Source organism: Colias philodice, chromosome 13 (assembly GCF_061535455.1).
Source record: "Colias philodice isolate Cphi_HAF_F1 chromosome 13, ilColPhil1 Martin Lab GWU primary, whole genome shotgun sequence".
Taxonomy (NCBI): Eukaryota; Metazoa; Arthropoda; class Insecta; order Lepidoptera; family Pieridae; genus Colias; species Colias philodice.
The window spans coordinates 501,819-528,938 of NC_143098.1; the positions used below are offsets into that span (position 1 = coordinate 501,819).

The window sequence follows — 27,120 nt, forward strand, 5'->3', positions numbered from 1 at the left end:
GGTCTCCTAATATACATAACGTACGGCGCGTGGCACAGCTCAGAAAGGCGGCGCACGATTGACGCTGTCCAACTCGCTGACCTGCACAACGACAGTCAGACAGCGCTGTTACAGCACAACACGCTGACCCACGCGCTCGGCTGACAGTCAGCGCTGACCGAGCCGGTGGTCAGCCCCAGTAGCACGGTGGTATCCTTCATGTCTAGTATCTAGTTGACTGAATGACAGCAAATGCTGAGATGATGATGAAAATGTACGTTAAAATGGATAGATTCGATTTTTAGATGATTGAATCTTTGATATGTAATGCAAATATACTCGAATATGTATGAAAGACAGTTTAGAAATTTTAATTGAAATAATTTAAATTTTAGTCAAATAAGTAATACATAATTGGGAATCTGCTTTTCTTCTGCATCGGCTGTAGATTTAATCGCTGTGTACAAATTTGCATTTTACTCATTTTTATATTATAACACTGCCAATGTATGAAACATTACAAGTATTAATTATTTATGAAATTTCAAACTGATCTGCTATTGTTACCATTTTATAAGTTGAAAAAAATATCTAAAACATTAAACTTAAAAGTAATATACTTAAATAACTGGACGATTTATCATACAAAACATTTTTAATTTAATACATAATATATTTTCTTATACTTGTATAAATATTAAGCACATAATATAGCCAACTGTATGTTTTTAACGAAACATTGAATCTCTATTGTTCCTTTATTTACCAAAGTATTAATATCTAATGTATTACCAAAGTACTTAATATTATTTGTCAATACTTTCAGCCAATATATTATGATATTTAAAACGACTTAATATATATTTTGATATCGACTTTGTTCCCCGGTTATAAGGTGTACTTTCGAATGTCAAATTTGTTTGCTTTATATAAAGTTTTTTATTGTTTATGTACTTAATTAAAAAATGTGAATGAAAAATCATTTCTATATTGGTTAACAAAAATTATGATAATGCTGTGAAAGTAATGAAACTAAAATATTATTGAAGGCAAATATATTGTGTTTTTCATACCTTTAGTTGTAGACGTTTTTTTAGTAAAAATTATGTATTAGTACAATTTATATATTTATTGTAAGTGTAATATCAATATATTTGTAAGTTAATAAACTTTAAGGATAAGTAATTTTGTAGCATAAAACATAGATCTGTGAGTAAGAAATAAGCATTATTAAATATCGCAGAAGAAAGTGTCTCAGAACGAGTGAACTTACTTACTTGAAATATTACGAACAATAATAACAACAAAATGCTAATTGTAATTGTTTATTTATTGATACCAAGACGTAAACAAATTCAAGACTTGTTACTAGTTATTTGTGGCAGTAAACTAATCAGGACTATGATCTCGAACCTACTCTAAACTAATTCGGTTAATCTCTAAAGTAATTTGAGGCAATTATCTAACCGGGATATAAATTGATAACTTTAATACATATACTACTAATCCACTAATAAACCTCTTAATGTTTTTGGTTTTCAATTGTAAATTGGATATCATAATGGTATCACCTAGTTTTAAAAATCACACACATTAGTATGTGTTGCAGAAGTAGTTAGAATACGTAGACTTTATTATTGTTCGTATATCTGTAGATATTTTTGCTTTTACTGTTCCTTTAAATATAAAAAAAGCATTTGTGCCAAGCCCACGTGTCAGAAGTGAAACTTCTTTGGCAAGATTCAAAGATATCAAAATCGTGGCCATACTCCATGACGTGACGGTATTGCCATGAACCAACCTTGAAATTTTACTCTCAACGAACCTAAAGAAGTTTCACTTCAAAAGCATGTTTATATTTCATTGTATTTTAATATCTAATAATTAGATTTAAATGTAAAGTGTGAAAGCTGCAGTATTATTTGACTTGTGGCTGTAAAACAGCTGCTTTTTGTCATTTTTATTTATGAATTCCGATTAAATTGTTATTGCTTGTATCGCTTGATATTAGAATAAATGATTTTAATTAAATTTGTTTTGTTTTATTTTTAACACCCTTTCATCGTGACGCGTATGATCTGTTGCTTCCTCTGGCGGTTAAAAAATTTTGGTTACTTGGAGCTTATCCTTACTAATATTGATAGACTTCGTCTACTGAACCGATTTGAAAAATTCAGTGTTGGGGAAACCTCTATCCCCAGTGTCATAGATATATATAATCAGTACAAAAACTGTGCCGACCTAAAGTATGAAATGAAATGTGATAGGATTTTAATTTTTCAATTCAGAACACAATATAATGATGCTCAAAAATTAGCGAGACAGGACGTAGTAATATTAAATATCTATTATTGTGCATTTACACATTTAAGCGAATAACGAACGTGCAAATTGCACTCGATATACGGCTAGGTTTAGTTTTCGTGTTAAGAGCATTTGAGTCTATACTCATGCCCAGAGGCGGCTCGTGACAAAATTTTATGGGTGTTCACTTGAAATAAAACACTGAAAATACATGGTGTAAATCAGTACAATTTATAAAAAAAAAAATTACTTATAAAGGAAATGCATACGTCTTTCTTTTTGGTGTGCAAAAATATCTATAACTTTTTTGTGAAAGTTAAAGCAATTTGAAATGCACCACAAAATACGACACAATCCTCTTATCCTTCCTATTATCCTTCGTAAAATATGTCTGTTTTCATCGACACGGTCATTGAACTCGCGTATTGACTTTCGGTACGCGGAATCTAGTGCTTTACGAATGTCTTGTCGTCCGATAGACGCCAATTGCAGTTCATTCAACAAATGGTACCGAGATTGTGAATGTTTTCATGTTTTTTCATCTTGATTGAAAGATGAGCTAAGTCGTCAACGCCCGTTTCAGTCCAAGCACTCTCACCTCCGCCGGCCGCGCCCGCTTTAAATAAAAGACACGGAAAACAAAATAGTTTGTTGCTTTCATCACAACCACACAACCACGGTGTTTTCACATATTGTTCAGATTTAAACACACGCGTATATGTTTTCGTTTTTGTCGTACATTTTTGCGTAAGATCATGTAGCGGTCCCTTAGCTTTACATTCAAGCCGAATTTGTAACGTTTTATCACACTTTTTAATGAACGCCACATTATAATTATTGTTCATTTTAACACTCACAAGTAATACTGATAACTACATGCTATTTCAACACGTATTTTATAATTTTAATTAGAAAATTGCATGAATCGCGCGCGTGCATTGAAGTTGACTCGAGTGTTTGTTTATATTAAAGAAGTGGAAACTGGCAACGTCGCGCCGCGCGCGCAATCACTGTCCTGCCGGGCGCGGCGGTAAAAACGAACCGGCAACGTTTGCAGGTGCGGCGCTCCGAATTTTGCTACTTTTCCGTAGAAAATCTTTTGTTTCACGCGCAGGGCTCTGGCAAAACCCTCTCTTTCACTCCTATTGGATTTCGTATTAGGAAATGTACTAAATCTTTTTTCATTGGAGCGCAATCGTGAGCGCACTTCTTCGCGCGTTACATAATACAGTAGGTATTATACAGGTGTATGGGATGATGGAATGATGGATATATTCATTGGTATTAACAGTAGTTTTAAAGATTACGATTGATTTTAAATTAAGGAGTATGATTTTATTATAATTATTTATGGGAGTTCACTGCACCAGCGCTCCTTAGGGCGAGCCGCCTCTGCTCATGCCGAACTTTTGTAAACGGCAAAAATAGTACAATCTGCCTGCGACACATATACATATTATATTAATCAACCTCTTCATGTTTTTAGTTTTCTATTGCAAACTTACATTCACATAATGGATATCAACACTGACTAAAAATCACACACATTAGTTTTTTATTTAATATTTTTTCATTATATTTTAGAGGAAGATGGAGTAGATACGTCTACCTTATCTGTCCTTTTTGTTCATTACCTATTATTATTCTTCGTTTAATATCTGTAGACATTTTTACTGTTCCTTTTAAATAAAACACGCTTGTTTCATTGTGTTTAATAACAAGCTGTAGATAGGTATAATATAGATGAAGAGATTAGTTATAATAATTGTGAACTGTGACTTGTGTCTGTAAAAAGTTTTTAATCATATTTATTTATGAATTCCCATTAAATTGTTATTGCTTGTATCGCTTGATAATGGAATAAATGGTTTTAATTAAGTTTGTTTTGTTTTATTTTTACACCCTTATCCAAAAACTTGAAAACATGGTAACTTCACTAATATCATAAAGATTTGTTTGTTTTCATTGACTAGGCTCTGAACCAACTGTACGGCTTCGAAAAATTCACTGTTGGGAAGACTATCCTCTATATGTGTATAGTCGTAACTAAAACCCTGCTAATATCACCCAAGGTGTAAAAAATCCCTTAAATATTCCTCCATGTGCGCTGCGAAAACTATTGTTGATAGAATTTAAATTTTTCAATTCAACACACATTATTGTTCCAAAGTGACGAGAATCGGCGACAGCGTTTTAACTATTATTGTGCGTTTACAAATTCGTGCGAATTTGTAAACGCAATAGTTAATAATAAGCATGTGTAAACATTGCATTCGCTATTCGCCTAGAGATAATTTTATATTGTATTTGTATTAGGAGCCGTTTTTCAGACGTAATCAAAGACGAATGTGTGGTTCGAGTCGACGCTCGTATAAGATCGTATATACGTACGTATTAATATTTCGTCCAGAAATGAGGACAATGACGAAAACGAACATAAAAATGCGCTATAACAGTTTCCCCACAACGAGTGTTCTTTTATTTCAAAACCAACAAGCACGTGAAAAAAAACTAAAATAATCCATTTTATCCTACCCTTTCTACATCTTCCTACTCTTTCCTACCTGTCTTATAGGATTTTTATCTTATATATTAATGTAGCTGACTCGGCGAAATACAATTAGTAGGTAATTAAATAAAACACTTGAAATACATCGAAATTATTTATTTATCCTTACAATAATTATTTTCGTCTCAATTAATTAACAATCACTCCCAATATCACATCTTATATTCTAGACAATCTCACTTAAACTTATTACTTCTAAATAGGTTATTATAATAGTTGTGGAATATCGGCAAGAAATTAATGTACCTAATATGAAATGTAATAAAATAATATATATAAATTGAATTGATATGTACCTATTTGCAATATATTTATTATGATAAATGCAAAAGTTGCTTCTTGATTTATATTTTTTGCAATAAATAGGAAATTAATAATATTAATAAAACTAGTAATAAATATAATCTATTATCTATATACAAAAAAATAGCTACGTCTTATAAATTAAATTTCTATACAATCAAAACAATAAATGATTGATGAAACATTATAATAATATCATTTTCACATATTTTTTATGGTCAACATGATTAAAAATGAAAAAAAGCAACATAAGTATATTTACATTATTTTCTGTTTTCTATTAAGTACATACAATTTGATAAAATAAATAGCATCTATGGGATTAAACCTCTAAAATATTTACGTAATATCTTCATTATGGCAACATTCAACATCAAATAATTTTTAACGCGTTCAGTTAAATATCACAGTTAACACAACACAACATAAATCACAGATTTAAATTAAATAAAACTAAACACAGAACAATTATTAATAATTATTATCGGTTTCGAAATGTCAAAGTCATGTAGATAAAAAATTAACGTCAAAAATGCGCGCGAATTTCTATCACTATTTTTATTAAAAAAACGAGTTGAATTTTAGATAATTTTTTATACGTTTGACTAAATGTGATTTTCACGCATCCTAAAATATTGTTTGAATTCGTCAAAATTTAGTAATAACATGTTTTTCTTCGTATTTCCCATTGGTCGTTGGCGGCGGGACTTTCTTCTCCTTTAGAGAACTGTTGCTGATGCCATAGAAGAAGTATATGAAGTAACCTGAAAATTGGAAAATTATTTCACGATTAATCTCTCTTATCATAATACATATTATGAAGTAGTAGAAATAAAATGAACTGCTTTTAGTAATTATTCAAAACGCCTGTAGGTATGTTTAACAACAAATAATTCTCATTTATCGTGTTACACTGGGGTTTACGCTTGTTATACTATTTTGAGGCTTCTAACCAATGTTAATTTATTTATCTCAACAGCCCTGCTTTTAGAATTTGCCGCCAAGTCAAGCCAAGCGAAGCGTGACGGGCAATAACTAGTTTCACTAGACTTTTGACCACTCATAACTCTGGTTAAACACCACATGAATAAAATTTACAAAATAGTATGCACATCTTCTGCGTCTTAGAGTTATAGAAAGCTGAAATTTAGTTTCTTTGACCAAGTTACATCTTATAAGGTAGACAAAGTTTGTAAAGTTAGGGTCTACAGAGTAAGGACGTGTAAATTTAGAAACTTGGCTCTACATGCATACAATTGGTAGCCAAGTGTTAAATTAATATATTTTAGTAATAATAACGTCACAAACAAATGTTTGAGTCAAAACTGCACTTTGTTTGCAATTTTAATTCGCCAAGGCGAATAAATCACGAAATAAATGTATAAAATATAACTTGTTGTAAATCTTTTATACAGGGTGTCCCAAAAAGTATGGATGAACTGAAGCCAGGAGGTAGAGAACCTAGAGGGCTATCCAAATCACCCCCATGTATGTTATGCGATTTTTCGTAGTTTCGGAGTTATGATTCTTTTTTCAATTTTTCACTTATCGCCGAGTACGATGAGATTTTGACTCATGGTGACGTCAATTATTGCGGTAGATGCTTGATTTTTTTTGTGTGCTAAGCTGAAAGATAGGCCAATTCAGTATGGTAACATTTACTGTCGTAAGATCTTTGAATGGAATAAAAAAAAGAATTAAATGCCAAGAAAGATAAAATCACCCAGTAAGTTCACAACTTCAAGGGCCCGTAAAAAAATAAAATCACATAAAAAAAGTTTTCCGTTTGGCTTTTAAAAACTTGCTCTATCCATCAGGTAGCTACCTTAAAAATTTAATTTTATTATTCAGAAGGCTTCAATCGAAAAATTGAAATCTAAATGTGGTAAGTGCAAAAATTTAATTAACATGATGATTAATAAAAACAAATTAAAACCATTTACAAGGTGTTTAATTACCAGAAATTTTTAAAATAACCCCGCTGTTGGTCAATGCAAGTGCGACATCACCGTAAAAAGTGGTATTTTAAAATGTCTGAATGCCCTTTTATCATTTTTAATGGTTTCTTTTGCTACTATGAATTTCGGGGTTATTTCGTCCAAATTGTGGCTTTCTCTCGTTTTTGTAGTATTCCCTCGGAAAAAAATCAATGGGATTTATGTCTGGGGACCGTGTAGGCCAGGCTAAAGAGCAAAGATACCCTGAAAGATGGATTGGTCGTTGCAGCCTGCGCATGCGTCGGTGACACCTGCCTTAGTGACATATCACACTAGCGGATTGCGAGCGGTTTCAAAGCGGAGCGGGTGCGCAACGAATACGTTGCGGTTGCGCAGCGAATTCGTTGCGGACGCGTGGCAGATGCGCAACGTTTACGTCGCAGTCATGTACACTCATTAACAAAATGGAATCCGTGCTGGTTGTTACTTATAACTTGTGATAGTATAATAATTATGAGATCATTATTTTTTACGAGTTTCATAACATGTTAATGTTTAGGGTATTGTTTTATCTATTAAATCTTGGTCGAAATGCAATCAGATAACTTAATTGCTCATTAAGAAAGTTCATTAGTGAAATAAATGTTAAAGCTCCTTAACTAAAACAGGGCTATCTTATTATTAGATAAATAGCAGTGAATAGAAAATTTTATCAAGCAACCAGCAACTCACTATCACTTTGCTCATAATTAGGTTCACAAAATCTCTTTATAACATACGTTGCTATGGGAGAGATTATACTGGTCAGTCGTTACATACTTTTGGAATGTATGGTACATTCTAAAAGTCCTAGTAATTCAATTTTATAGCACCTTTTTTTAACAACTCCAGTTGTTATTACATCTTTAGTTAACTGTTAAGTAAGTGCATTTCCACAGTACGGTTAAAAAATTGAGTGCTACAGAAACGATGGAAATATTGAATGGAAGTTAGGCAAGGCGGAAGGGCTGGCTTTTGTGCGAGAGTATACAAAATGACGCGTCCGCAACGAATTCGCTGCGCAACCGCGGCGTGTTCGTTGCGCGCCCGCAACGTATTCGTTGCGTACCCGCTCCGCTTTGAAACCGCTCGCAATCCGCTAGTGTGATATGTCACTTAAAGCCTGGCCTACACGGTCCCCAGACATAAATCCCATTGATTGTTTTCCGAGGGAATACTACAAAAACGAGAGAAAGCCACAATTTGGACGAAATAACCCCGAAATTCATGGTAGCAAAAGAAACCATTAAAAATGATAAAAGGGCATTCAGACATTTAAAATACCACTTTTTACGGTGATGTCGCACTTGCATTGACCAACAGCGGGGTTATTTTAAAAATTTCTGGTAATTAAACACCTTGTTATAGGTTTTAATTTGTTTTTATTAATCATCATGTTAATTAAATTTTTGCACTTACCACATTTAGATTTCAATTTTTCGATTAAAGCCTTCTGAATAATAAAATTAAATTTTTAGGGTAGCTACCTGATGGATAGAGCAAGTTTTTAAAAGCCAAACGGAAAACATTTTTTATGTGATTTTATTTTTTACGGGCCCTTGAAGTTGTGAACTTACTGGGTGATTTTATCTTTCTTGGCATTTTATTCTTTTTTTTATTCCATTCAAAGATCTTACGTCAGTAAATGTTACCATACTGAATTGGCCTATCTTTCAGCTTAGCACACAAAAAAAATCAAGCATCTACCGCAATAATTGACGTCACCATGAGTCAAAATCTCATCGTACTCGGCGATAAGTGAAAAATTGAAAAAAGAGTCATAACTCCGAAACTACGAAAAATCGCATAACATACATGGGGGTGATTCGGATAGCCCTCTAGGTCCTCTACCTCCTGGCTTCAGTTCATCCATACTTTTTGGGACACCCTGTATATAAAAATGAATCGCAAAATGTGTTGGTAAGCGCATAACTCGAGAACGGCTGAACCGATTTCGATAATTCTTTTTTTATTATATTCCCTGAAGTACGAGGATGGTTCTTATGTAGAGAAAATGTAAATATGTACCACGGGCGAAGCCGGGGCGGACCGCTAGTTATAAATAAAATTGAATATATAAATTTTTGTATATTAAAGAAATAAAATCGTGTTAGTTACCTAATATATAACTCAAGATCGGCTAAACGGTGTTTAATGATTTTTGGTTAGTTGGATTCATGTGCACTGAGATGAGAATAAAACCTGATAACATTTTTAAAAACAAAAAAACAAAAAAATCCGAAGCCAGAGTGAACAGTTAAGTTTTAAATAAAAGAACGCTTACCAAGAGCCAGCCAAATGATGAATCGAACCCAGGTCTGATAGTCGAGCTGTACCATGAGGTAGATGTTCATGCACACACTGAGGTACGGCACCAACGGGACTAAAGGCACCTGGAATGGGGTTTTATAATGAAATTTTTTTGGGATTTTTTTAAGGTAAGTAAATATATGGGAGATTAGGACACGAAGGGATTTAGTCCTTTGGATAGCGGGCAGATTCATTATAAATCACTGGTAAATTTTCTTTATGATACAGTGATTGGCCTTTTGTGTAAACAGCCAAGTAACACGTGTTCTATAAATATTGTGTTTCTATAACAGTGAGTATTTGTTTTTTATTGTTATTTTACCTTGAACGTGAGGTGCTGCACGTTGCGGCGCGGCTGCCGGTACAGCACGAGCAGCAGCAGCAGCAGTGCTCACGTGACTCACCTTGAACGTGAGGTGCTGCACGTTGCGGCGCGGCTGCCGGTACAGCACGAGCAGCAGCAGCAGCAGTGCTCACGTGACTCACCTTGAACGTGAGGTGCTGCACGTTGCGGCGCGGCTGCCGGTACAGCACGAGCAGCAGCAGCAGCAGTGCTCACGTGACTCACCTTGAACGTGAGGTGCTGCACGTTGCGGCGCGGCTGCCGGTACAGCACGAGCAGCAGCAGCAGCAGTGCTCACGTGACTCACCTTGAACGTGAGGTGCTGCACGTTGCGGCGCGGCTGCCGGTACAGCACGAGCAGCAGCAGCAGCAGTGCTCACGTGACTCACCTTGAACGTGAGGTGCTGCACGTTGCGGCGCGGCTGCCGGTACAGCACGAGCAGCAGCAGCAGCAGTGCTCACGTGACTCACCTTGAACGTGAGGTGCTGCACGTTGCGGCGCGGCTGCCGGTACAGCACGAGCAGCAGCAGCAGCAGTGCTCACGTGACTCACCTTGAACGTGAGGTGCTGCACGTTGCGGCGCGGCTGCCGGTACAGCACGAGCAGCAGCAGCAGCAGTGCTCACGTGACTCACCTTGAACGTGAGGTGCTGCACGTTGCGGCGCGGCTGCCGGTACAGCACGAGCAGCAGCAGCAGCAGTGCTCACGTGACTCACCTTGAACGTGAGGTGCTGCACGTTGCGGCGCGGCTGCCGGTACAGCACGAGCAGCAGCAGCAGCAGTGCTCACGTGACTCACCTTGAACGTGAGGTGCTGCACGTTGCGGCGCGGCTGCCGGTACAGCACGAGCAGCAGCAGCAGCAGTGCTCACGTGACTCACCTTGAACGTGAGGTGCTGCACGTTGCGGCGCGGCTGCCGGTACAGCACGAGCAGCAGCAGCAGCAGTGCTCACGTGACTCACCTTGAACGTGAGGTGCTGCACGTTGCGGCGCGGCTGCCGGTACAGCACGAGCAGCAGCAGCAGCAGTGCTCACGTGACTCACCTTGAACGTGAGGTGCTGCACGTTGCGGCGCGGCTGCCGGTACAGCACGAGCAGCAGCAGCAGCAGTGCTCACGTGACTCACCTTGAACGTGAGGTGCTGCACGTTGCGGCGCGGCTGCCGGTACAGCACGAGCAGCAGCAGCAGCAGTGCTCACGTGACTCACCTTGAACGTGAGGTGCTGCACGTTGCGGCGCGGCTGCCGGTACAGCACGAGCAGCAGCAGCAGCAGTGCTCACGTGACTCACCTTGAACGTGAGGTGCTGCACGTTGCGGCGCGGCTGCCGGTACAGCACGAGCAGCAGCAGCAGCAGTGCTCACGTGACTCACCTTGAACGTGAGGTGCTGCACGTTGCGGCGCGGCTGCCGGTACAGCACGAGCAGCAGCAGCAGCAGTGCTCACGTGACTCACCTTGAACGTGAGGTGCTGCACGTTGCGGCGCGGCTGCCGGTACAGCACGAGCAGCAGCAGCAGCAGTGCTCACGTGACTCACCTTGAACGTGAGGTGCTGCACGTTGCGGCGCGGCTGCCGGTACAGCACGAGCAGCAGCAGCAGCAGTGCTCACGTGACTCACCTTGAACGTGAGGTGCTGCACGTTGCGGCGCGGCTGCCGGTACAGCACGAGCAGCAGCAGCAGCAGTGCTCACGTGACTCACCTTGAACGTGAGGTGCTGCACGTTGCGGCGCGGCTGCCGGTACAGCACGAGCAGCAGCAGCAGCAGTGCTCACGTGACTCACCTTGAACGTGAGGTGCTGCACGTTGCGGCGCGGCTGCCGGTACAGCACGAGCAGCAGCAGCAGCAGTGCTCACGTGACTCACCTTGAACGTGAGGTGCTGCACGTTGCGGCGCGGCTGCCGGTACAGCACGAGCAGCAGCAGCAGCAGTGCTCACGTGACTCACCTTGAACGTGAGGTGCTGCACGTTGCGGCGCGGCTGCCGGTACAGCACGAGCAGCAGCAGCAGCAGTGCGGCGCCCAGCGCACACAGCACGACGGTCACCGAGCTCGCTGTCAGCAGCGCGCATGTTATTAGCGCTACTATGACTGTGGATGTTAGGATGTTTATAAGTGTTTACGTAAGTATGGCACGTCTAGGGAAACTACATTAATACTAGTAGATAAGTAAGATATACATACAATTCAATACAACACAAAATTCTCTATTTAACACACACATACAGAAAAAAAAAGAGAAAAAATCATATAAGACACGACGACATGTTAAATAGTCGGCCTCATCGCTTTCGAGCGATCTCTGCCTAGTAGCTCTACATAGTTGTAAATTAGTGTAAAATAGCTGTAGATAAGTTTAGATGTAGACTATAGTTGTAGATAAATGTAGGTTAGTTTAGATGTAGCTGCAGGTTAGTTTAGATGTAGCTGCAGGTTAGTTTAGATGTAGCTGCAGGTTAGTTTAGATGTAGATGCAGGTTAGTTTAGATGTAGCTGCAGGTTAGTTTAGATGTAGCTGTAGGTTAGTTTAGATGTAGCTGCAGGTTAGTTTAGATGTAGCTGCAGGTTAGTTTAGATGTAGCTGTAGGTTAGTTTAGATGTAGCTGCAGGTTAGTTTAGATGTAGCTGCAGGTTAGTTTAGATGTAGCTGCAGGTTAGTTTAGATGTAGCTGTAGATTAGTAGTTATAAATAAATAAATAAATAAAACACTTTATTGTACAAAATGCACATAACTAGTATAACAATAAAGATAACTTATATAATAACCATATTACAATTTGGTGTATAAGTAGAATGTTGATATAAACATAAATAGATTACTCACAGAAAATAAATATAGTGCACTTGGCGATATTAGCGGACAGCTTGGTGGGCTCCTTAAGGCCGAGCAGGTTGAACAGTTGCTTCGCTACACCCGCGGGGGACTCCGCCAGAGGCTTCGCCCCCACTAATTGGTGTACTGGCTCTTCTTCGTACCTAAGAGAGTAACAAATTTAGAACCCCTCACACTCCATACACTTATAATCATTAGCTAAAAACAATACCAAGTTAAACCATGACACATAACATTCAAACAAAATATGTAATTGTATTTTTGTTTTGCTGAAAATTTGTTGATGAGAATAAGATTATTCGCTATGTCACTACATAGTATAAAACAAAGTCGCTTTCCCTGTCCCTATGTCCCTATGTCCCTATGTCCCTTTGTACGCTTAAATCTTTGAAACTACGCAACGGATTTTGATGCGGTTTTTTTTAATAGATAGAGTGTTTCAAGAGGAAGGTTTATATGTATAATAACATCCATTAAATAGTGGAGAAGTACTGTTAATTTTGAGGTTTCTAATGTGATGGCGTAAAAAATTACATTATTTCCGCTTACATTGCAAACGCAGGCTGAACCCTACGAGTTTTATCAAAATAATGTACTAAGTATTATACACATTGAAAAGGTCTACAGAAAAGTCCGCGATGGTATATGTCTATCTCTTATGGATAACCCACAATAACTTTTTTTTGTCATTTACTTTTTACGACAAATAATGGCTAATTTTCGATGCGATTTTAACCAATACAGCATTAATTCTTAACCAATTAAATACCTTCAATACATTGTTCATTTAATATAGATCTATATGGCACTTTACACCGTATGATTTAAGTGAATATTTTCGAAGATATTACAGATTTAAAAATTGCGGGACGCAGCGTTTTCGGCGGTACCGGCCCGCGGGCTATCTATTTTATACCCGTGCGAAGCCGGAGCGGGCTGCTATGTTTTTATATACAACGTTACAGTTTTTCTTTATTGTATTTAGTATCAGCATTCCACCCGTGCGAAGCCGGGGCGGGTCGCTAGTTTTAAATAAAAAGCAACCAATTCGTTCCTAAGTATAAAATGTGGTATAAAATCAATAATATTCATAGTTTAAATGCGTCATGATGACAATTTTGTGAAAAATTGAGTTCGGATAGTAATTTTCACAGGCTTCAGGTAATTTTAAATTAAAAACAAAGAGTTACTTCATAACAATTTAAGAAAAAAAAAGATTGTAATAATAAAAAATTATACCTCAACATAAGTACACTAATTGCAACAATGGTGTAGGCGAGCAGCGTGCCGATGGACATCATGTCGATGAGTTGGTGTAAGTTGAATATGGCCGCCATTGTTGCTGAAATTGGTAATTTTGGGTAAATATAACTGTTATAATAAATTGTAAATCTAAATAAATAAATAAACTTGTATAAAGAAGCCATTTGTCGCATGATAAATAAAATAATTGTTACCATGTAGAAGTTAGGTCAACAAATCATATCTATATACATATAATAAATCTGTAGAAGGGTCAATTCTGTACATTGAAAATATTGAAAAAATAACTAGCAGGGGGTGTTACTGGATCGATACCAAACCCAAATATGTGATTAAAAAAATTTTTGTCTGTCTGTCTGTCTGTCTGTATGTGAAGACATCACGTGAAAACTAACGGTTCGATTTCGATGAAACTTGGTATAATTATACCTTATTATCCTGGGCGTAAAATAGGATACTTTTTATCCTGGAAAAATACGTAGAAAAAAAATTAATCTTAATTTTTCAGTTTTATCCATAGACGTTGTTCTGTAGAACCGCGAACACACGTTGCGTATTATTATAGGCCTAGCCGTATTTGGGTCCAATAGATATTTATAAGATGTCATTGTCAGAGTTACTCAAAATGGAGAAATAAACCATCCACGCGAAGACCGACATCCGCGCGGACGGAGTCGCGGGCGGAAGCTAGTATGTAAATAATATTAGTTCAAGATTTGTTCTTCTAGATTTTAGTAAGTAATAGAATTCAGTTAATGAAAGAATAGACAGACTTTGACTTTAGGCCTCTGCTAATGTTCATGGAGGGTGGTAGCGCTTACCATGAGACGACCCACTAACTTTTGCGAATATGATAGAAACATATAGTACACTTGGCAATGGGAACATGGCGCCAAGTAGCCAAGTCCATAACTTACCAGATAACAGTCCGCTCAATGCAGTAGCCAACAATGGAGTCTGTGTCTTCTTGTTAATAACAGCCAAGGGTCTGAACAGCACTCCATCGCTTGCCATGGCGTATAACACTCTTGGTAATGGGAACATGGCGCCAAGTAAACTGGTACAGAGAGCAAAGATGGCGCCGATTGTGACAATCCACTTGATAGCTGGGAGACCCACTTGGGTGAACACGTGGGGGAAGGGGGCGTCGGCGTCCTGGTGGGAAATTAAACCAATAATCCTACTAATATTATAAAGGCGAAAGTTTGTATGGATGTATGGATGTTTGTTACTCTTTCACGTAAAAACTACTGAATGGATTTGAATGAAACTTTATCACAATATAGCTTATACATCAGAATAACACATAGGATAGGTTTTATCCCGGAAATCCCACGGGAACGGGAACTATGCGGGTTTTCCTTTGAAAACGCGGGCGAAGACGCGGGCGGAAATCTAGTGAGGCCATAAATATGGCACAGCTAGCTATGTCATAGTGAAAGCACCATCTCGGCCAAGTACTTCTGGTACATCAGGTAAATGCCAAGTATCATCAAAATTCAGAGTAACAAATATCCTTACAAACGTTCGCATTTGTAGTAGGATAGGACGATTTAAAAATCGGCTTTATCTACACTAATATTATAAAGAGAAAAACTTTGTTTGTTTGTTTGTTTGTTTGTTTGATTGTAATGAATAGGCTCATAAACTACTGGACCGATTTTAAAAATTCTTTCACCATTCGAAAGCTACATTATCCACGAGTAACATAGGCTAGGTTTTATCCCGGAAATCCCACGGGAACGGGAACTATGCGGGTTTTTCTTTGAAAACGCGGGCGAAGCCGCAGGCGGAAAGCTAGTCTTGGAAATATTTAATGTTATTGAATTAAATAATAATTAGATGTGTAAAGTACATAAATGAATGGTAACGAAATATTCATTAAAAATTCAAAAAAATAAAGTACCTAACTAAGTGATAAATTTAAAGACGCCACACATAATAAGGCCATTATCAATTTAACCAAAAAACTCAAACGCACCTGCAAATAATACGGCCACATCATGGTCAGCACAGTAGCAATCGTAAAATACGACAAGAAAATAATCGTCAAGGACATAACGATCGACAGTGGGATATCTCTCTTCGGGTTTTTGGCCTCTTCTCCTGTAGTGGCCACACAGTCAAAGCCGACGAAACCAAAGAAACACTTGGCAGCGCCCGCCATGACACCAGCCACACCCCACGGCATGAAGCCCCCGCCACCGGCGGAGGAACGGTATTCTTCGGGAATGTCGGCTACATCTATGCGCCAGTTTGATGGGTCACCTGGATAAAAAAGTATAATAAATGTATAAAGATCACACTTAAATAAATAAACTCAATAAATTATTGTATTGTCTCGGTGTACAAATTTGAATAAAATCTGTCCAAGTGAGTCAAAAGGATGTAAGCGTGTTTATTAAAAATTGGCCAAGTAAATCCCATCGGGATGGTGTTACATTGCGATGGGATTTCCTTGGCCAATCTGATGAACTGTCAACCAGAAAAATAAAACCTATCATACCATCCTACGACATGAAAGGAAATCAAACACACACACATTTATAATAATACTAGCTTCCGCCCGCGACTCCATCCGCGCGGAAAAATTAAGAAAAATCAAGATTTATTTTTTCCTACTTATTTTTACGGGATAAAAAGTATCCTATTTTACGCCCAGGATAATAAGGTATATTTATACCAAGTTTCATCGAAATCGAACCGTTAGTTTTCACGTGATGCCTTCACATACAGACAGACAGACAGACAGACAAAAATATTTTTAATCACATATTTGGGTTTGGTATCGATCCAGTAACACCCCCTGCTATTTATTTTTTCAATATTTTCAATGTACAGAATTGACCCTTCTACAGATTTATTATATGTATAGATTAACAAGGATTTGAGAAAGAGCGTAAATGTTACAAGTAAAAAACGATTTGTAGCAACAGTACAATACACAGGTAAATCACAAAAAATGGACTTGTGCATGACTTGTGCACAGATCAATTAAAATAAATAATGTGCGAATGTAAAATGTACAACAATACTGATGGTATGATAATGTAATATGACAGGTATATATTATACAAGAAACAATTATTGAACGAAGGTAGATATTATTTATTATGAGAATGATTTTAATAATGATTGATCTAGGATTATTAGATTTGAAATATGTACATGAAAGTAGTGTACAGGCTATATCATTTCGACGATCCAAAATAGAAAAGTCGTAATTCTTTACAAAATATATTTTCTAAAGACTAACTAATATTTTGTAACTTTTAGGTACAACATTGCATACAAAAGAATAACAAGTTTGTGGCGTATAATAATTACGAAATAATTAGTTCCATTCCAAGGTCTTTACGATTGCCTCACGATGTCGATTTTGTTTACAATATTTAACATAACATAATATTATATTAAGTACATATTTTCATCAATAGGATATTTGGCAATATTTGGCCACAATATGTTATATTAACTTATACCGAGTTTATCGCGAACAGAGTTTGGCAATATTTGGCCACAATATGTTATATTAACTTATACCGAGTTTATCGCGAACAGAGTAACATACAGATACGGCGGAGGACTTTTTGTGTAAAATTGTGTGATGAATATTTTCCATGAAACCTGTTTAGAACTTTACCGTTTATCACTTTGATAATTTTTATAGTTTAGTGCGAATTTTGGCGTATTTAAACATAGGTACGGTTACCGGTTTTCAAGTTATTCTAGTAAGGTTAATTAATTATTCAAGTAATATATTATTTGACAAAAATCGGAGTTCAAAGGAGTTCGGAGTTTACGTTTTAAACCCATACAAAACAATATTTCTACAAATTATTTAGCCGCAAAAAATAATAATATTATAATGTGATTTTAATTCAATGACGCTTTTATCCCAAGATGAATGACATGACAATACTATTGTTTTAGCAAGGTTATAATGGGCTATTCATTTGATACTAATAAATAGATTCTGTTTCTCGATATTAGCTTCACCTGTATGTTTGTAACCGACTCCTTTAGGCCGGCTACTCACGTATACCTGGCGCAGGGGCAATATTGGAACAATCTCGATTGGTCGGCCGTCGGGGCAATTTCAGTTGTACTCTAAAATACCCCTGCCTATACACATTACAAGTAAAGAGCCAATTAAGGGTCCAATTCCAATTTTGCCCCTGCAGGTACGTGAGTAGCCGGTTTTAAACTCGTTTTTGATCATATGACACACAGACATAATATACGGACTGATTTAAATCAAACTTAACACACTCATCAAGGATCGGTGACAATATAATACATAATAATATGAGTTTATTTCTTTGTGTTTTAAACTTCTTGTGTTTGTAAATAATGTCGTAGTGTTCTGTGTTGAGTTTCTTTTATATTTTATCAATTATTAGTTAGTGTAGGTATAATAAGATATTTGTAGGTACAATATATCGGCTGTTAACCGAAATAAATAAATAAATAATAAATGCAAATGTTTGTGAAATTTAATAAGTGTGACAGAATTGTTCTATATGTTTATTGGAGCATGAAATAAAGTCTTTGATCGATTGTGATTTAACTGAGAAATATTGCATTGCAAAATATTACCCACAATGTAGATAGTCAAAAATACTTTACCAAAACTGAAGCGCCTTCAATTTTGTACTTTTAAATAAGAAAAAAATAATCAAAATCGCAGTGCCGGATTAAGCCAGCGCGGGGCCTGTAGCAAATTCTGTCAAGAGGCCCTTCGTTTGCTATAGTTTCTCAAGTTAAAGGGTATTAAATAAAACAAAACTATTACAAATAAACTTTTCTGCATTTAATATGGGCAAATTTAGAGATAACACTTTCACTATCGACTTCTTTAAGCAAATTATACTCTATATTCATCCAAGTAAGGTGATTAAGACGTTCTTCGTTTTTGATTTCGTATTTTCTTTGACAAGGGCGATGGATGATTGTCATGCTCCATCTGCCTTTTATTTTGTAATCTAAGGTTTGATAGTCGATAGAATCCTATTTTATTTGATCGGGTTGTTACGACTAGTTCGTTCGATGACAATATCAGGGGATTCCCCTGTTAGTTTTGCCGTGCTACCAACTTGCGTGTAGCGCAGTGCAAGCAGTACAACACAACTTTTGGTGTAGCCAGCGCTCAATTGTAGAAACGTGGTAAAATTTTAAATTATTGTTGTAGATTTTGATACCAACGTTTCTCGTGGTAAGTAAGTGTATTTTTTTTTTACGGTACGTGTATTATAAATTGATATTTTTTTACGTCTGAGACAGGTATTAGACCGCGGGGCCCCCCGAGTCGCGGGGCCCGTAGCATTTGCTACTCTTGCTACGTGGCTAATCCGGCACTGCAAAATCGGTTTACTCAAATGTAAGTTCTGAGATTAAACCTCCTCCTTTTTTGAAGTCGGTTGAAAAACAAACTGGTTCGATTTTGTATGGAGAAAAAAAAATGACAAATTGCCGATTTCATTTAAATCCTAAACTTTATAATAACAATGAAGACTTACTTTTAATAGCTCCAGCAATGACGACAATGACAACTGTCGCCATGTTAAGAGCGGTGAACACATTGTTCAGTTTCGTTGATTCCCGTACACCGACACCCAGAAGCACTGAAATAATAAAATGAATAGGTAAAGTCATTTAAAGACTGACCGGTTGGCTTGGTTGGTAGTGACCCTGCCTTCCAAGCCAGAGATCGTGGGTTCGATTCCCAGGGCAAATATTTATGTGATGAATATAGATATAGATATATCGATATAGATATTTTTTATTTTTATTTTTATTTATATGTATATCAATCTGGTTTCCATAACACAAGCGAAAGCTTAGTATGGGATCAGATCGTGCCGTGTGTGAAAATGGTCCTGAAATATTTATTTATTTGTTTCATTTAAGATACAGGTAACTACCATAAATAATTGTATATATTTCTATTATATATACATATACATATTTTCTTGGTAAATGGAATTATGTTATCATAAGTCATCTTCATCTGTAGGTATATTTGTTTTTAGAAGTCGATTTTTTATGACAATATGATGCAACATAACTCAGTTCTTTCATTATTAAGAATACAATATGTAATCTCAAATAGTCTTGGAATATTTCGTGGTGTAATAAACGTTAAATGGTGCAATAAAATTAAAGAGAGCAAGTTTAAGCATCTACTAGAGTCTGGAACCTACTTCACATATTATCTAGAATAATTACATTTATTACTCTCTAAACTATTTTCAATAGAGTATATTTATAGTATTACATACCTGTAATAAGCAGAACGAGTCCAAACGCAAAGAAGTCAGGATAATCCGCCAAAAACGACACATGAATCGGCGCAATCCTGGTCATAGTATTGGCCATGGAGTTATTGCACAAGCTATCTATATAATTGGCCATGCCTTTGGCCACGCTGGCCGTACCGATCACATACTCAAGGATAAGGTTCCAACCAATGGTGAAGGCAATGAATTCACCAACACTCACATAGCTGTACACATATGCGGAGCCAGCTTTGGGCACGCGCGCTGCGAATTCAGCGTAGCAGAGACCTGGAAGAAAATAGGTGTAATAAGGATTTGGAAGCTTCTAGAACTTAGATTCTATTAAGATTGACTTAAAATGATCAGTTCGGGTACCAAATGTCCGGCAGCATGCCTGAATGCTGTTCCAATTATTACGTATGGGTATTTTTGTTTAAGATAATGTTATCTTATTTCAACTTTCAAGTTAATAAAATGTATAAAAAAATGTTGACTTTTTTGTGTACTAATCAATAGTTCTAATGTTTATATTATGTATTAATATGTATAAAAAGGTAAAACAGCTTTAATCACTAAGCAAGCATTCAATTTAGGTACCTAAGTGAAAAAGGATTGCTTGCCTAACATTGATATATTGCTTAAAATATCTGTATAATTTTTAAGCAACTTTCAATTCCTTATAAGTCATACAAGTTTAAATTTAGTTGCAAAACGATGCCTACATTTTAGCAGTTACTAATAAAATAAACCAGTTTTGAAAGTGATTTTATTTTGCTTATAAACAAGATGATTTTGGGTGTTGGAATATTTTCAATTACCAACCTGTATGAATAATCGGAAACTGTAATCGATAGCCTTTTATCCAAAATTTACATATTATTTTAAATAAATTTTATATTATGGTTTAGTAGATATTTTTGAATATTGAAATGGATTTAAGTACTTAGTTAAATAAGTTTTTTTTTCATTGGAAAATTTTAAGTATAAAAAAATCGATGGCTAAGGACTAGTTAGTTGTAACTAAGTGTCTTTGTCAAAACTTGAATTAAAACTCAAAATTTAAAAGTTCTTGTTTTCAAAACAAATCTTTCGCAGTCTATTAAAACTGTATCGATCTATATCTTCAAAGAAAATCATCTATTAACAGCATTGATCTGATTTTACATTATAAAGTGGAGTTGTGGTGGAGTGTCGGAACGAAGGCCAATATCATTTAATGCGACACTTAAACACGTGCAGACGTTTTAATATACTGTATTTATGATTATTATAATATCTAAAGAATTAGTAAGCGTGGGGATTTTTTTGAAGACATTATGAGCGTAGCGACAATTGAATATTGGCTCTTTGGAAGATTTCCCCACTATAAAAAAAGGTATCTTGTAGGTAGGTATGTTGTAATATTTATAATGCAGTAATGAGTAATGACTTAGGTGATTGATCTTTACATCTCACGTGTTTTTTATTTAATAATTGAATTTATTGTATACTAGCTTTCCGCCCGCGGCTTCGCTCACGTTTTCAGAGAAAAACCCGTTCCCGTAGGATTTCCGGGATAAAACCTATCCTATGTCCTTTCTCGGGTATCAAAATATCTCCATACCAAATTTCATGCAAATTGGTTCATTAGTTTAGGCGTGATTGAGTAGGTAACAGACAGACAGACAGAGTTACTTTCGCATTTATAATATTAGTAAATAGTATGGATTACTTACTAGCTTCCGCCCGCGGCTTCGCCCCCGTAGGGTTTTGATAAAAGGTAGCCTATGTTCTTTCTCAGGGTCTAAAGATTGTCTGTGCCAAATTTCATCAAAATAAACGGTTGAGAGGTTTAAGCGGGAAAGCGTAACAGACAGACAGAGTTACTTTCGCATTTATAATATTATAGTTGGGAAGAACCATGTAAGCCATACACGTTACGGTCTACCTTAGGTACAAGTAGGTATACCTGCGCAGGACGCTACCACAGTATACATATATACATATTATTATATATATGTATTATTATATCAATACTGTGACGCTACCCAACCATTAATAGGTAAGCTCAAAATTGCAGGTTGCGCGCAGGACGTATACCTGTAGAGGTCTTTAGTTTTAGTAGCTTGTTTTGTTGTGTTTTCTATTTATCAAATTTGTTTAATGCCGGTTAATTTTTATGAAAATAAAACTGTAGTTTTAATTTTTTCCTTCTGAGTGAAATGCAATTATTGCCTTAACATTATTATAACTTTTCAATAAAATAAAGACGGAGAAATCCAAAATATATTCACTCTATCCTTAGTCAGACGGGAAAAGCTTAGCTTTTATACAATACTAGCAGCTCCGCGCGGTTTCACCCCCGTGGCTCCACTCCTGTTGGTCGTAGCGTAATGATATATAGCCTATAACCTTCCTCGATAAATGGGCTATCTAACACCGAAATAATTTCTCAAATCGGACCAGTAGTTCCCGAGATTAGCGCGTTCAAACAAACAAACAAACTCTTCAGCTTTATATTATTAGTATAGATGTAAATAAACTGCGGTACTTCCAGTTATATTGGCAATATCCTATATGTATAACTGCATTTAATCTTTACGAGATTTTTAGAGATTTCCAGTTGTGAGATAGGCTAGTAAAATTAAAATAGCAAAAGGTTAAAATTTGCATTAAGCTTCTTGATTTTTATCCGATTCTTGCTGGATTTGCTGATAAACAAGGTAGGCATGGTCCCGTTAAATGACGATTTCTTATGATAAACTCTAATTCAAATATAACCAAAGAATAAACAGAATTAAATAGTCAATTATAGTAGTTACAGAAAAACAAAGATTAGTAAAGTTTACTACGAGGATATTTAAGCTATAAACGCCCAATTCAAGATTCACCTCTTTTAAAAGATGTCTTTTCCCCCTTTTTGCAAAAAAAAAACAACAAACATGCAACACACCTTCCAAGGGATTTTTTCGCCTACCTTACATTCTTATTAATAGCCAATTACCTGCAAAAGCTGAAGCTATAGCAGCCACCAAGAAACTCAAGGTCACAGCAGGACCAGCGACTGTCTTCGCCACGGCACCAGCCAGTACATACACTCCTAACCCCAGGGTACTTCCGACCCCCAGAGCTGTGAGGTCGATCAGACCCAGACATCGGGAGAGGGGTGTGGAGGTATCCCCATCTTGCAGTTGCTTGCAGCGACGGAATGCCGCGAGTAATCTGAGACAGCTCATCTGGAAATAAAACAATTTAGTTTAGATAATATTCAAATGCTTAGTTTTTTAGAAATTACGTATCTACAGCTTACGTCAATCTCATACATTCGTAGTCTATTCTATTGAACGCTACGCTAACAGAAAGCCACTTGACTAGGGGGGCACAGATAAACGTATCTACAGCTTACGTCAATCTCATACATTCGTAGTCTATTCTATTGAACGCTACGCTAACAGAAAGCCACTTGACTAGGGGGGCTGAGCGCCGAGACAAACGTCAAAACGCTGAGGAATAGAATACGCTATCGATACAAATTGACATAAGCGTATGATGTTTTGCCTAAGGATTCGGTCACCCTACCAACGACGACGACGACCAAGGACAAAATTTTAATCCAGTCGAAAATAAAATTGTGCAAAACACAATTATAAATGAAATACTTATAAGAATTTCCTATCGTAGCAGTTTCTATTCCTTGGCGATACTGACGTTTGTCTAAAGGCCCTGTTATTTTAGTAGGTACAAAATGTTTGCTTATTGTACATGTTAATAAATAAATAAATAAAATAAATGTATATTTTACGCATAATACGCATTATTGTTAGATTGTTCTTTTAATCAGAAACCATTTCATTATTTATTTTAGTATTGGATTTTTAATTTTTTTTTTAACGCTGAGAAATCGATTTCTGATAATAGGTTTATCTTGTAATCTATCTACTTTTTTATTCAACCTCTCGGAAAGCTTTTCCCGTGCTTTTGCCTCTGAATGAAGCCGCGGGGCACAGCTAGTTTAATTTATTATGTAGGTAATTTAGTTAAGTCGTACAGAAGAATTGCGCATCTAAATAACTACGGATGTAAAATTTTTTGTTGCAATCAAATGTTTAGGTTTTTTGCTTATTTTATTTGAATCGAAATAATTGTCATTAATGTCTGTTCGTCACAAGAATTCGAGTTTAAAACCTTGTGAACGATTATTATATTACATATTATTCATTAGTTACATGTGTTGAATAATTAAAATTGTTGCAATTTAATTGAAGTAATTATAATATTTGATAACTGAATTAATATAGCGATATGATCATAATATTATGACATTGTAACTATGAACGTTGAAATAATCTATACTAATATTATAAAGTTTGTTTGTTCGTTTGTTTGAACGCGCTAATCCCAGGAACTACTGGTCCGATTTGAAAAATTCTTTCGGTGTTAGATAGCCCATTTATTGAGGAAGGTTATAGGCTATATATATCATCACGCTAAGACCAACAGGAGCGGAGCAATGCGGGTGAAACCGCGCGGAACAGCTAGTTAGTTAAAATGTAATGAAAAAATCTGTGCCTCCAGTGAATAAGGGAATAACTCAAAAACAGCACTTTTCAGGAGAGACAAAAAACTATATATCAATACTAAATCTTTATTAATTCAAAATTTTAAGCTTGTATGTGTAAGATATGATGTAAGACTATATTTTTACATATGAACACATATTGTAACAACCCCATAAATATACTTTTTTCGTGTTTTTATGTAGTTGTGTCCTTATGAACGAGTACTTCATGGAATAACTCAATGTATTCACATAATTTTTTTTTTACTCTTTGCAATATAACGACTTATGCCCTTATGCTCTATGTTCATAATCGCACAACACGACTTATATTATTGCCAGTTTTGGTTTTATAGAAATGATGTGACTTATTATGCTTGAAATTTGTGTACTTTATGACTCAATTGAGGACTTTTAGTGGAAAAACTATGCACATAGCTTGAAAAACGAATGAAATCAACGGGTTTTTTATCGTTATTAGATAATAAAAACAAAACAACATTTAGGTATTTATGCATTTAACCCTAGAAGTCCAATCTACGTAAATTTGACGTATGAACTCTTCTATATTTACCATCGAATCGCTGCAAAATCCAGAACCAACTTATTAGCCGTCGAGACCTAGCAGTACATAGTTGGCTCATCCAGGTAAATTCCGCCATTAGGTTGTAAAGAGGATGTTGTGCGTCATTTTGACGTATAATTGGGCTTTTCGTAACTTTTAAGATTGTTTAAAATTTTTTATTTTGTGATTTATTTGAATAATTTTTATTCCAAGTCACGTTTCACATGATATCTATAGTATTATACTATAGATTGAGTATAAAATGGGATCCAGACAACTTTTATACTAGAACGAAAAACCTTCAATTTTAGTAAATGACGATTATTGTCCTCCGCTTGATTTGGACTTCAAGCAAGGGGATTGGGTGGCTGAAGATGTTGTCCGGAGTAAAACCGAATATGTTATGGGGTTTTGTTACCCATGTATAATGAAAGTCGTAGATTGTAAAATAAACGTTTAATCGATCTTTCAATAATACAGTACTATGTTGTTAATGCTATACAATGTTTCACCAGTCACCACAATGAGTCTAGTCTGTACAGGTTAGCAGGAGACAATCATTGAGTATTGGTATTAAATACGTATCAACTGCGTATTGCGTTTTGCGTATTAACTATTGTCCTATATAGTGAAAATTAATCGTCGAATCAATTTAAAATTCGATCAAGTGCGTTCCGTTTCGTAAAATCTATACTTATAATAAATCTGTAGAGAGGCCAATTCTGTACATGAAATATATTTAAAAAAAAACTATGAAGGGGTGATAAGGGATCGCTACTGATGCCAAAAATGCAATCAGTAAAATTTTTGTCTGTCTGTCTGTCTGTCTGTCTGTCTGTCTGTCTGTATATTCGTTATAGAAACAAAAACTACACGACGGATTTTAACCAAATTTGGCACAATTATTCTTCATACTCCTGGGCAGGTTATAGTAAAAGAATCATGTAAATCGGTGTAGAAACACCAAAGTTATACATGAAATACGCTATAAGTCATCGCGCGTGAATACAGAATCATGCAGCCATAAGGATTATTTTTGTGTATCAGTTGCCGCGTTCGACGCGCTTCGCGGCGGGAGCTATAAAAAGGCGGCGGGTCTGCACCCGTTTCGCGTTGTCAATTGTCATGGCATCACGTGTGAACGGCTGAACCGATTTCGATAATTCTTTTCTATTATATTCCTTGAAGTACGAGGATGGTTTTTATGTAGAGAAAACGTAAATATGTACCACGGGCGAAGCCGGGGCGGACCGCTAGTATAGATAATAAAAGTGGCAACGCCACAATGTCATGGTGGTATACATTGAGGATACAAGCACTATAAAGAGATAAGAGAAGCCCGAAAACCATATTCCTGTATGTTCATTGTTCAGTTAATACAGGAAAAGTTATAGGTGGTCAGTGGCGATTTTTTACGACATGATATAGAATTTTAACAATTTCTATATCATATAATATCAAAATAATGTAGATAAATAAAGAAAATACAATGAGCCGCAAAGATTTTATGAAAAAATTAAGCTCAGATTTGAAGGTGCCTTGGATGCAAATACGACTTGTGGCACGCACTTTGAAGAGACTCTACGTGACAATAGCCCATTTTTTTCAAAATATGTGGTACCAGAGTATCCATAAAATGTTTACGAAAATGCAGGACCAAAGAAGTATCGATATTGCGGATTTTTTTCCTATAAAAAAGGCAAATTACCAAAGCACAGTGGCTAAAACGCTATATGCGGAGAAAACAATATTCATAATTGTCAAGACTGGTTATAAATATTTTTTTTTATGCGACTATTATAGACTATAATATTATTGTCTTGATTATTGTAGTTAGATAATTTTTTGAAAAAAAAAAGA

General features: G+C 36.3%; 2 protein-coding genes across 2 annotated transcripts in view; one reads left to right on the forward strand and one right to left on the reverse strand.

Moving 5' to 3' along the window:
* The window catches only part of LOC149483146 (cationic amino acid transporter 2-like), a 36,837-nt gene extending 35,510 nt beyond the window's left edge, over nucleotides 1-1,327 (forward strand). Inside the window, exon 14 of the mRNA XM_089702147.1 lies at nucleotides 2-1,327. Coding sequence (XP_089558273.1) covers nucleotides 2-144 — 143 coding nt within the window. The 3' untranslated portion in view covers nucleotides 145-1,327. The remainder of the gene's footprint in view (nucleotide 1) is intronic.
* A 3,606-nt stretch (nucleotides 1,328-4,933) lies between these two features.
* slif (cationic amino acid transporter slimfast) overlaps nucleotides 4,934-27,120 on the reverse strand; it is a 51,807-nt gene continuing 29,620 nt past the window's right edge. The window contains exons 2-11 of the mRNA XM_089702150.1: nucleotides 23,142-23,373; nucleotides 20,162-20,446; nucleotides 19,400-19,504; nucleotides 15,862-16,148; nucleotides 14,798-15,035; nucleotides 13,857-13,959; nucleotides 12,609-12,760; nucleotides 11,732-11,874; nucleotides 9,416-9,524; nucleotides 4,934-5,919 (exon numbers count right to left, since the gene is read on the reverse strand). Of these exons, the coding sequence (XP_089558276.1) occupies nucleotides 5,804-5,919; nucleotides 9,416-9,524; nucleotides 11,732-11,874; nucleotides 12,609-12,760; nucleotides 13,857-13,959; nucleotides 14,798-15,035; nucleotides 15,862-16,148; nucleotides 19,400-19,504; nucleotides 20,162-20,446; nucleotides 23,142-23,373 (1,770 nt within the window). The 3' untranslated portion in view covers nucleotides 4,934-5,803. The remainder of the gene's footprint in view (nucleotides 5,920-9,415; nucleotides 9,525-11,731; nucleotides 11,875-12,608; nucleotides 12,761-13,856; nucleotides 13,960-14,797; nucleotides 15,036-15,861; nucleotides 16,149-19,399; nucleotides 19,505-20,161; nucleotides 20,447-23,141; nucleotides 23,374-27,120) is intronic.